The sequence below is a fragment of the Podarcis pityusensis genome (assembly GCF_964106645.2).
Source record: "Podarcis pityusensis genome assembly, chromosome: 3".
In the NCBI taxonomy this organism is placed as follows: Eukaryota; Metazoa; Chordata; class Lepidosauria; order Squamata; family Lacertidae; genus Podarcis; species Podarcis pityusensis.
In genome coordinates, this window is record NC_138026.1 from 10,096,310 (window position 1) to 10,108,678 (window position 12,369).

The 12,369-nt window shown below is 43.0% G+C and overlaps 1 protein-coding gene across 3 annotated transcripts in view; it reads right to left on the reverse strand.

Annotated features, from left to right (window-relative positions):
* Nucleotides 1–6,372: 6,372 nt before the first annotated feature.
* RANBP17 (RAN binding protein 17) overlaps nucleotides 6,373–12,369 on the reverse strand; it is a 183,961-nt gene continuing 177,964 nt past the window's right edge. For all 3 annotated transcript variants that reach the window (XM_080999002.1, XM_080999001.1, XM_080999000.1), the window contains 2 exons: nucleotides 9,807–9,934; nucleotides 6,373–7,076 (listed from right to left, as the gene is read on the reverse strand). In XM_080999002.1, the coding sequence (XP_080855128.1) occupies nucleotides 6,980–7,076; nucleotides 9,807–9,934 (225 nt within the window). In that variant the 3' untranslated portion in view covers nucleotides 6,373–6,979. The remainder of the gene's footprint in view (nucleotides 7,077–9,806; nucleotides 9,935–12,369) is intronic.

Consider the following 12,369-nt stretch of genomic DNA (forward strand, 5'->3'; position numbering starts at 1 on the left):
GCAACAGGGGTTTCCTACACTGCTGGGGTGTCAGCTGAATCATCCCTTGTATAGTTGTATAGTCTTTCATATTTTTTAAAGCTGTGCAAGTTTAAAAATGGGTTTATGGATCTCTGAATTGGGCCACGTTTCTGTGAAAGCTAGTTTTCAATCTGGAGCATGGTGATGCTCACTACAGTCTTTGGCCTCAGTGCAAGTGGGCTACATCCAGAGCTTTAATGAAGTCCTTGGCTGTCCGTAAAGCAGATCCTTTTCAACGTTTGATAGAACTCCAGTTGAAGCCATATAACCCATTATTATCTGCTTTGCTTGTCATGTTTATACTCCATTATTATTACTTTTTAAATGAAGAGGTGAGGCAAGGTGGACAGGCTTCTGGAAGGAGATCAAGAGAAAGCGATGCGATGAGAACCTTTTAAAAAGACAGGCAGCATTTTATAATAATGGAACATTAATTGATATTACATTACTCAGAAATTCCTATGGAGTTGCATATCTTGCCTCCACAATAATACAAGGAGGACAGCAAGATGGATAGCATTGCACAATGAAGGAAGAATGGATTTCCATGTCATCGTATTACAAGTACTGCCAGATATTCCTTTCTGGAGAAACGAAGCGGGTACCAAGAGGCAGATTAGCTTTGCTCTGTTGTCTTGCTATGGTTTTGCTGACACGACTTACCCAATCTTTAAAAACAAAGTGTCATGCATGGCGGTGTATTAAATATGGGCTTAGTTAATGTGCGGCAAAATGCTAAACAAAACCTCTTTCCTGCACGTTATATTGATTGTAAGGTATCAGCTGCAGGTGGGGAATCTTGTAGGACTTTGTGACATTGCAACTGACTCTGGCTAACCAGTTTGTCATTTTCATCCTGTTGGCTACAATAATCTTATATTGCCTTGTGCTTGTAATGAAGCCTTGCTCCACATACCAGATTTCAAAGCCTTGTTCCATGTACCAGATTTCGAGGAACTCATGGATGAGATGCTTGCAATAGATTCTCCCCCTTTCCCCAAGTGCTTCCTCCTCCTCCTCCTCCTCACTATTGCCAATGCCCATTTGCTTGCCCTCCCTCTACTCCCGAATCTACACAACTGTATTTTTCACTCTATAAGACGCACTTTTCGCCTCCTAAAAAGTAAGGGGAAATGTGTGTGCGTCTTATGGAGCGAATGCAGGCTGCGCAGCTATCGCTGAAGCCAGAAGAGCAAGAGGGATCGGTGTGCAGTGATCCCTCTTGCTCTCCTGGCTTCAGCGATAGCCACGTAAAGCCTCTTGAGCGCAGCCAGAGCACTCCTGCCTCTTCGCTCAAGAGGCTTTGCATTGCTTTCTTGTTTCTTGTTTTCCTCCTCTAAAAACTGGGTGCGTCTTATGGTTGGCTGTGTCTTATAGAGCAAAAAATACGGTATATCTCCAAGGGAGAGAATAAAGTAAGCTACAGTTACTGTTCCTCCTTTTCCCCTCTGCTCACTGTTTACTTGCATGGAAAGAGCAGGCAGAGAAGACAGGAACAACAAGGAGGAGGAGCAGGGCCAGGGGACTCTAGGGACTCTAGACATGGACCCTGGCAAGTCTCCAACAGTGCCAACCCCCTGATGCCAGTCTTTGTTGCCCCCTAACGGTACATGCATCAGCCCGAGAAGTAAGGTGACCAATTCTGCATTGCCAAAAGACAGGGTGCACATTTGCATTAAAATTTAACTGCTAATTGAAATTGTTGTTGTTTAGTTGTTTAGTCATGTCCGACTCTTCGTGACCCCATGGACCAGAGCACGCCAGGCACTTCTGTCTTCCACTGCCTCCTGCAGTTTGGTCAAATTCATGTTGGTAGCTTTGAGAACACCGTCCAACCATCTCGTCCTCTGTCGTCCCCTTCTCCTTGTGCCCTCCATCTTTCCCAACATCAGGGTCTTTTCCAGGGAGTCTTCTCATGAGGTGGCCAAAGTATTGGAGCCTCAGCTTCAGGATCTGTCCTTCCAGTGAGCACTCAGGGCTGATTTCCTTCAGAATGGAGAGGTTTGATCTTCTTGCAGTCCATGGGACTCTTGAGTCTCCTCCAGCACCATAATTCAAAAGCATCCATTCTTCGGCGATCAGCCTTCTTTATGGTCCATACATCACTACTGGGAAAATCATAGCTTTAAGTATATGGACCTTTGTTGGCAAGGTGATATCTCTGCTTTCACCAATGGTGTAAGGTGAATGTTTTTTGTAGGGGGACAGTTAGGACCAGAGGACCAACTTGCAAGGGCAACTGAGAGCTCCCTTCCCCGACGTCACGCGTATGAGCATCGTGTGGCTCCCTCCCTAAGCTGGGCAGAAGCTTCTTGGGCTTTAGAATGGACGTGCCAGGCCTCTGACAGGACGCTGGAGCTCTGCTGCCTCCTTCCCAAAGCTGGGTGGGCTTTGGGAAGGTGGTGGGAGGGCTCTTGGACCATGTCAGAGCCTCACACCTACCCTCTGAAGCCAGGCAGAAGTTTCCTGGTTTTGGGAAGGAGGCATAAGACTTTAATACTCTAACTTACCTGGAACATTTAGGGGACTATCCTAGCCTCCCTACACTGACCACATGCCACTGATATGCACCTCACCAAAGTGGGGAAAGTGGTGACATGTGTCCACTCACGTCTTGATGTCTGGTTGCTAACTGCTGATGGCCAACTTCAAGGCCTGCTTGAAAATTGCTTAAATGATTTTTTTTGGCCTGTTGTAGCAACTGTTCTGTGCCAGGGACGTGGGTGGCTCTGTGGTCTGAACCACTGAGCCTCTTGGGCTTGCTGATCGGAAGGCTGGCGGTTCAAATCTACGTGACAGGGTGAGCTCCCATTGCTTTGTTCCAGTTTCTGCTAGCCTAGCAGTTCAAAAGCACACCAGTGCAAGTAGATAAATAGGTACCACTGTGGCAGGAAGGTAAATGGTATTTCTATGTGCTCTGGCTTCCATCACAGTGTTCCGTTGTGCCAGAAACGGTTTAGTCATGCTGGCCCCTTGACCCAGAAAGCTGTCTGTGGACAAATGCCGGCTCCCTCGGCCTGAAAGCGAGATGAGCGGCACAACCCCATAGTCGCCTTTGACTGGACTTAACCATCCAGGGGTCCTTTACCTTTTCCTGTGCTAGAAGCTGCATGCTTATTAATTGCTTCTTTTATTTCTTAATGTTGTATTTTATTGTATTACAATCCGCATTCCATACAATTGAAACCTTAACACCATGGGTAAGCAAACTAAGGCCCGGATCTGGCCCAATTGCCTTCTCAATCCGGCCAGCGGATGGTCTGGGAATCAGCATGTTTTTACATGAGTAGAATGTGTCCTTTTATTTAAAATGCATCTCTGGGTGATTTGTGGGGCATAGGAATTCGCTCATTTCCCCCCCCAAAAATATAATCCAGCCCCCCGCAAAGTCTGAGGGACAGTGGACTGACCCCCTGCTGAAAATGTTTGCTGACCCCTGCTTAACACAACGCAATGTAAGAGATAAAAAAAAGCAGTAAAAATGCAATTAAGACCAATATGCCTATTTTACATGGACACGGCACAGGCCACCTAAATGAAGCCTATAGGCCACTGGTTGTCCACAAACCACAGTTTGAGAAGCTCTGCTGTAAGGTATGGATAGAGGCAGCATTCCATTTCTACATCTGCATGGGGAAAGCGTGGCACTTCTTGCACTGCCAATCATAACCGCAACCATTTCAATTCAAAACTATGGACAACAGTGGACCGTATCCTCTCTGCTAGGCATGGCAAGCTCTGTCTGACAAGACTGTTGTGTGGTGGAAATGTACGGCAGCATTGCATGAAATGCAGGTGGAGTGATTTGAAGGGAGAAGCGTGCCAAAGTACATCGGCCAGCTTTTGTCATCTCTAGAATTAACCTTGGTTCACTGGTACCAAGCAAGGATGTCCTCCTGCCCTTCATAATTATTTGCATCCAGCTGGAATCTACTTTAAGAGGAATAGCACATTACAGGTCGATATCAGTGTGCAGACCAGACACAGACCAGTTAGCCCACGAAGGCAGATTACTACTATGTTCCATTTTATTCTCTGTATTTTATCCAACAATACTCAAGTCCTTCCCAGATATTTCCCCCCCTCTACTAAATATAACTTTGTTTCAAACACTTTTGTTGGGCAAATTACATTAGGGTGGATGGCGCAGGTATCCATTAGAGTTTATTTATCGTGATACAGTTTAGATCTCACGCTTATAAATAACTTATGTTATGGGGCTTTTGTTTGTAGAAATGTAACTTACATATTTTATTACGCTTTTCTGTAAACCTCAAAAAGAATGTTGTCAAAGCAGCACTCTTAAACTAAGGTACATAAAATCTGCACCACCATTATTTTTTAATACGGCAAGGAAGCATGCTATTTCTCGATAGTTTGAAAGGTTTGCTGTCACCATAAACACACACCACAATAAAACATTAAAAAGTCGGAGGAATTATTTTATGAAGTGCATAGGCACCACAAACTGCATTCCTCCAAAGCATTCTTATGTAAGAGGAAACAGAATATTTTTCTAAGAGAGCTAGATCTGTCTCTCTCCTTCTCTCCCCACACCTCTCATTTTTTTTTAAAGTCAAGTAACATAGCCTTCGCTGGGCTACAAAGCAATACACAATTGTTTACTTCTCTATGTAAAAGCTTGGTAGATACTTGGTTTCATCTCGTGGCTATACAATGCTTTAATGGGACGAATCAAACTGAAAATCCTAATTTGTTAAATTTATAGCTGCAATTTAAACTCCCACGTACTCAATTCAGAGGAAACTACTATTGCCTACTTCTCGGATGCTTTTAGAATATTCCCCATCCCAATTATTTCCCCTCTATTATGTTCATGCCTGGCCCATAGCTATGGAGAAAATAGGGCACAGGAAAGAGAACCACGTAAAGTAGGGCAATTAAGAACACTTGAGGGAGGGGTGTTATTGCACAGATAAAAAACCCATTTAAAGGATTAAATTCTGGACTTAGCTAATTTTGGCAGGGTTGCTTGGAACAACGGATAGATTTAACAGCAGCAGCTGGAACTGTAAAAACCTAAGCCCAAGTGCTATGGCACCCATTTCCATATCTAAAAGCGGGCCGGTTCATATGTCCATGTACTCCAATAAGTTTTTCAGCTCTTAACGGTGGTTGAGAAGCTGTTCAAGATATGTGTATCAAGTTTCAGGAGTGATCTTATTTATCTGGAAGTTTTGTATTAAACGTGAATCCAGCACTGGATTTATATGCACCAGGGAGCCTGAAGCCATATACAAGGAAGCAGCACTAAATCCAGAGTGCTCAGCTACAAGGCTTCTCAAATCCAGCTTTCAAGAGAGAAGCTGGTCCAGACCCAACCAAAAAAACCCACGACTGATCTGTGGACAGAGACAGATTGCACCCAAACAGCATTTCCTCCCACGGCATGACAAAGGAAGCCACAGTTAAGGAAAAATTAGTTTCCTTTCAATGTGGAGGTACAGGTTTCAATGTGGAGGTACAGGTTTTCAAGCTAATGAACTTGGCTTTGCGTGGAGGTCAGGTGTTGTTTACAGGGATGGAGAACGAAAAAAGCACCTTGGACTGGAGCGCCTCGCCTCTTGAAACAAATAATTTGACAGAATGACAGTTCCTTGCTTTTTTCGAGGGCTGAAGTGAGTTACGAGCGACAAGTCTCTGCTCCTGTATCAACAGCAGGAACAAAATGCCAACTTTAAACAAAATGTAATCTGGGCACCCACATGAAACATACCGAGGCAAACCACAGGTTCATCTCTGGAAGGGCTTTTTCCCAGCCTTGCTAAGAGAGTTTGAGCCTAAATGATTGCAGGTTCAAGATTTTGAAAGGTGCACCGTCGCCCGTATCCTATGTGGGATGCTGCCTGAATAAGGAGTCAGAGGACCGGAGCAAAAACCATTCCAGCACCAAGCATACTCATTTCCCCACATTGCTGATACTGAGTACTGTGCAGCTGTGGAGAGGATAAATGGCTGACAACAGTTCCTTGCACAGAACCCTAATCCCAATAAAAGTGGATTCCCTGTGCCCCATGGACCCTTGGTGAGCAGGGCTAACTTCCAGGGTTCTCCTACTTGATCTATGTAGGGCCATTTAAGATGAATATGCCCTTTAGGTGCTGTGACAGGAGCAGTCCGTTTCTTTAAAAATATTAAAATTCATTTTAATCCTACGCACAATTACAGGCAATCCTATACACAATTACCTGAAAGTAAGCCCAAATGAAAACAACAGGACTTTCTTCTGTGTAGGATTGTACTGGTAATTCTTGCGCAAGGAATACTTTAGCTGTCAAAACACAAACTAAAGCTCTGTATTTTGTCCTAGAATGAAACATTCAAAATACGTGAGTGTGAAACGAACATTTATTCATTCTCAATTAAAGAATGGATCATCACCTGTAAGCTTCAAAAAGTACCACTTTCTTACTTTAATCCAGAATTGTTAATTTGCATTCTGCCAATCTTCTGTTTGTTAACAGTGCACTTAAGACATAAAGCTTTTTAAAAAATCTACATATCTACATATAGCCATATTGTTTACAAATTATGCTTTCTGTTACTCAATTCAGATGAAGCTATGAGAGAAATAGATATGACATCGCTGTTTTTTAAAACCCTTTGATATTGGTCTAATCGCGGAACTGAAATTTCCCAGCAATGCAATTTCAAAAAGGAAAAGACACATTTTATTTTGTTCTTTGGTTAGATATTGTTTCTGCACCATTTAATTGTGAAAGGGTAAGAAGTCTGGATACGGAAGTTCAAAACGGTTCTTAATGCCAAGTGTGATTTTTACATTGTTTCCAGTGTTACAAATCCTTACATTTATGCCAGAGATATAAAAAGGCAGAAGTTATTTAAAAAAATATTTTCTATTAAAGTCAAACCCTATCTAACAATGTTGTGGTTCCCCAACCTTCAAAGTCTGTTCATTTATCAAACATCTTCAGCATCAACTCATCATTTCTGAACTGCTCGATTCTGACGCCCCCTCGCAGCGCAGGGTTTCAGCCATGTCTCTGCGGAAGACGGACATATTCTGTGTGAATCTGGAACCAAGAAGACACCAAACATGTCAAACGTCCTTTCAGACTAGGCATTTAGATAAGGCTGCTAAGAATTCTGAAAACAAAACCAGTCCTTTGTTAGAACTGAATGGTTATTGTCAGAAATTACCGTATTTTTTGCTCTATAAGACTCACTTTTTCCCTCCTAAAAAGTAAGGGAAAATGTTTGTGCGTCTTATGGAGCGAATGCAGGCTGCGCAGCTATCCCAGAAGCCAGAACAGCAAGAGGGATTGCTGCTTTCACTGCGCAGCGATCCCTCTTGCTGTTCTGGCTTCTGAGATTCAGAATATTTATTTTCTCGTTTTCCTCCTCCAAAACTAGGTGCGTCTTGTGGTCTGGTGCGTCTTATAGAGCAAAAAATACGGTAACTCCCACAGCTGCAAGAAATCCTACAAATAAAAGAAACACCTTAAAAAAATTTTAACAGATGATGATTATATTTGGATTATTTTAGTCCTTATTTGAGCTGGAAAGGAAAGCCCCCAAAGCATGTGAAGGTCAGAATTAAGGCATAGCTAACACCTGGAAAAGTCTGGTTAATCAATGCAGATGAACTTTCCTTCTCTATTTAGTGGTGAGAGTGGAACAATTTATGCATATGAACAGTGATGCCTCTTCCAAACCATTATCAATTCTCTGAAAAGACTATAATTAGCCATGATTATACCTTGGGTTTAGATTTCCACCAACATTGTTTTTAAAATGAGATGTAAACTTTTAAATCCATCCCTCAGATTTGCCCAAGGGTGAGAACCTTTTCTGTGTGGTTAATGATTTTGGTGTATTAGTTGAAGGCCTGTTCTCTGAGCCTTACAGATCCCTGCCTTACAAACAGCTCCAGACTGGTTTGGAATTGCGACAAGCCCAAATATTTAGGGTGAAGACGCAGCCACTCTCTGTTTAGTCTACCCCATAAGAATGCTGCGAAGGTAAAACAGGGGGGAAAGTAACAAAAATGGATAAAAATAACAATAAAGATCATGTACATCTAAAATATTAGATGCTATTAAACTGTCCACAAGGTAGCAGTTATAATGTAGCACAGTGGAGCAGATCAGCACATACAGTGGTGCCTTGCAAGACGAAATTAATCCATTCCGCGAGTCTCTTCGTCTTGCGGTTTTTTCGTCTTGCGAAGCACGGCTATTAGCGGCTTAGCGGCTATTAGCGGCTTAGCGGCTATTAACGCCTTAGCGGCTTTAAGAAAAAGGAAACAAACTCGCAAGAACTCGCAAGACGTTTCGTCTTGCGAAGCAAGCCCATAGGGAAATTCCTCTTGCGGAACGACTCAAAAAACGCAAAACCCTTTCGTCTAGCGAGTTTTTCGTCTTGCGAGGCATTCGTCTTGCGGGGCACCACTGTCTTTGGGGCAGATTTCTCTACACTAATTCAAGCCTCAAGCTAACAAATGGACAATTCAAATGGGTCCTACAAGCCTTTATGACAGGAAAGAAAGAAAAATTCTCCAACACTGGAAGGAAAGTTTTCCACTAGCCGTCACACAAAGGGCTTTCCCTATTAGACTGTGCAGCCTATCACAGGCCAGAGCTTCTAAATAAGTATTTGGACATTTGGTCTGCAGATACTGAGCTTTATACCTTTGGGCATAGTAGTTGTGTTCAGAATGACCAAATCTTTGCACCTGAAGCATTGCTGGGAGCTGTAATTGTACCTTGGCATTAGGGTGGGGGGCACATTTGCATTCAGTGACTTTTAAATTTGCCCCCAAATGCAAACCCCACTGGGATTAGCTACTGTATGGAGGGCGATTTCTCACTGCTGAAAGTTGGTGCCAATCAGTTGAATTCCTTGCAGGTCCTGCCAGTGCCTGCAAAATAGCTCACCTGAGGTCATGCACACATCTGGTGACTGACAGATGGGAAGCCCCCATCAAACTGTCAAAGCGGCATGCGGGAGGTGAGGAAACAAAGGACCAGGCCCACTGGACCCAATCCCGTGTCCTTGCTGGGATTATGGAAGTGAGAGCTGTACCATAAAGAAGGCCGATCGCGGAAGAATTGATGCTTTTGAATTATGGTGCTGGAGGAGAGTCTTGAGAGTCCCATGGGCTGCAAGAAGAGCAAACCTCTCCATTCTGAAGGAAATCAGCCCTGAGTGCTCACTGGAAGGACAGATCCTGAAGCTGAGGCTCCAATACTTTGGCCACCTCATGAGAAGAGAAGACTCCCTGGAAAAGACCCTGGTGTTGGGAAAGATGGAGGGCACAAGGAGAAGGGGACGACAGAGGACGAGATGGTTGGACAGTGTTCTCGAAGCCACCAGCATGAGTTTGCCCCAACTGCGGGAGGCAGTGGAAGACAGGAGTGCCTGGCGGGCTCTGGTCCATGGGGTCACAAAGAGTCAGACACGACTAAACAACAACAACACCGTGGTGAGAAGCAGACACACAAAAGCCGTAAATCATGCCACTTCTGTGGCAACATCATGGATTTTATCCTTATTTCTACGTTCATGGCTTTCTGAACCCACCAACACTAACAATAAATCTTGTTCCTGTGTAATGGCTCGGCTACATGTTTGCTATTGCTTTGGCACAAGATGACATTTCCATACATATACATGCACACACTGCTGTCTGAGCAACTGTGCATTTATGGTGTGTAACATACTTATCTGGAAAATCCCCTATTTTAAGGTTATTTTATCAGTCACAGATTTTTTTCTCTATCTCAGGATATAGTGAAGCTTACCTGTCTCTGTTCTTTACTAGAAGGCTTTGTTCCACTCCTTCCATTAGGTTGCTAAAGCACTGATGAAGGACCTCCTGTTTGTTGGCAGGCTGACTGTTTATCAAGCTGGCTCTTAATTCACTGAAGTACTGAAAAAACAAAGAAGAAATAGTTATTAAAATGATGGAATGTAGTATACGGCTGAGTTTACAGGATCAAACTTTCTATTTATTCATTTAGTGCTACTATCTCTCTCTCTGTGTATGTGTGTGTATATATATTTCAATAAAATATATATATTAGCTATATGTGTGTGTGTGTGTGTGTATATAGTGGTACCTCAGGTTAAGTACTTAATTCGTTCTGGAGGTCCGTACTTAACCTGAAACTGTTCTTAACCTGAAGCACCACTTTAGCTAATGGGGCCTCCCGCTGCCGCCGCGCCGGAGCATGATTTCCGTTCTCATCCTGAAGCAAATTTCTTAACCTGAGGTATTATTTCTGGGTTAGCGGAGTCTGTAACCTGAAGTGTATGTAACCTGAAGCGTCTGTAACCCGAAGTACCATAATATATGCAATAATGTACTGTGGAGTACTGTTTTTTCCATTATGTAATGTAAAACTGACAGCATACAATGCCAAAGCATAGTAAGATACCAAACCTCTCCATAAAGTGAGGAAGATTTATTAACATACGAAATGAACAGGAACCAGGTTGCATTCAACTTTTTTTTTCAATCACCTCTTACCACCCTGCTGTGCCGCATTAATCATTCTGTTAATGCTATCTTCCAAATCCTAACAAGCCAACTTTGTAGGGAAAGACCAGATCCAGCTTTCCATTTAGCAGCAATTTCCATCCTTGAAGCAGCCAACAAAAAGGCTACAAAGTCCCTGGTGTACAGAGGATTGAATTCTCAAACTCCAATAATAAGTGAGCTCCGTCTTGGGAATATGAATATCTAGTTCCAGCTACAGTTTGGAATGAGGCATTTGATCATTGCAAGGTGTTTCAGGGCTCTTTAGCCCAGCCTCATATGCTAAGGCATCCTCAAATACTTCTCAGACAAGAGCAAGACACAAGCAAAACCCACATGGGTCCACTGTACCCCAGAGCCAAGTGAAGGCAAGAAGGAACAAGATTATTGTAACACAGAGGCCATTGACCAGAAGAAGCTAGTTGTGTTTACATCCAATGGAAACCAATAGGACAATTAAACATGGCTGGGATAAGTTCAGCAGGACTATTATATCGGGACTGTGAATGTTTGCTGTTACAGATATGGGAACAAAGGCCAGGACTAAGCAATGTAATTTAGTCTTCCTATAAGGAATTGGGGCAACCCATAGTTGGTGAAGGAAAAACTTACTTTTCTTATCTTTGCTAACATTTTAAGCACTGAGATTAGTTTAAAAATTTCCCATAAGGGCTCCTTTTCTTACAACTGCTTGGTCCTCACTCTGAATTTTAAGTTCAGTTGGGCCCTTTAAAAAACCAGTAGATCTTTTGAAAGAGGGACAATTGTTGATGTAACCCAAAAGGCCAACCTTCCTAATGGTTTTTGTTGGCATCCGTCTGTTTTGAGACACCAACCCTCATAATAATCCTCTGCTATTCGCACTTTTCAAGGGAGGCAACAGAGACGTTATCTTGCCACAAATACCCCTTCTCTTATCTGCTTTAAAGGACTGTGTAATGTGCCACAGTGCAATCTTGAGACCCAAAGTACGAACTAGATCAATTTCACTAAGTGTAGCAAACACCCAACACCCACCCACTGCGCAGTACTGGGTGCTCCCCGCTAATGTGCTGAAAAAAACCAATGAAACTCTTCATCAATGAATCTTGAGAGGTTAAACCTTGTTGTAGTGGGTTCTACTGGACTAGGACTAGGTCTGGGAAGTTAAACCTAGAGCAGCTCACTGGCTGACCCTTGTACCATCATTCTCTTTTAGCCAACGAACCTCACAGGGTTGGTGTGATGATAAAGTGAAGGATTGGACCACGTACACTTCACTGAACACCTCGGAGAAAGAGAGGTGAAAATAAATTACACTGATGATAAGCATCATGCAATGGCAGGCTTGGAAACACTGATAGAACCAGCCTGCGCATGTTTACTCAGATGTGTTCAATGGGGCCTACTCTCAAGACAGAATTGCCACGCCAGATTGCATCCAAATTGGTGTTGGAACCGTGAACTGAGACAAACCACTGCTCATCGCTATATTGCTGGCTTCTCAGAAACCGGAGCAGCAAATGTTACGGATACTCGAAGCGCACAGAATATTTGCTGTTTTGTATCCTTTATATAAAAATATATCCCAATAAACCTATTAAAAAAACCCACCCACCCCAGTACCTGCCTCCTTAATGCAGACGAGTCCTTAATACAGAAGACCTACTGATAAATAATGACACGCATATATACATTCCACGGCTAACCAAGCTCCATGATCATTAGAATGCAATATTGTTCCAGAAGAAAGAAAATTGTGCTAGCCCCATATTTCTTACTATTCATGATTGCATGGCTATATCTCCTTGTGAAATATTTAATTCCTCCTTACACTAAAGCTGCTA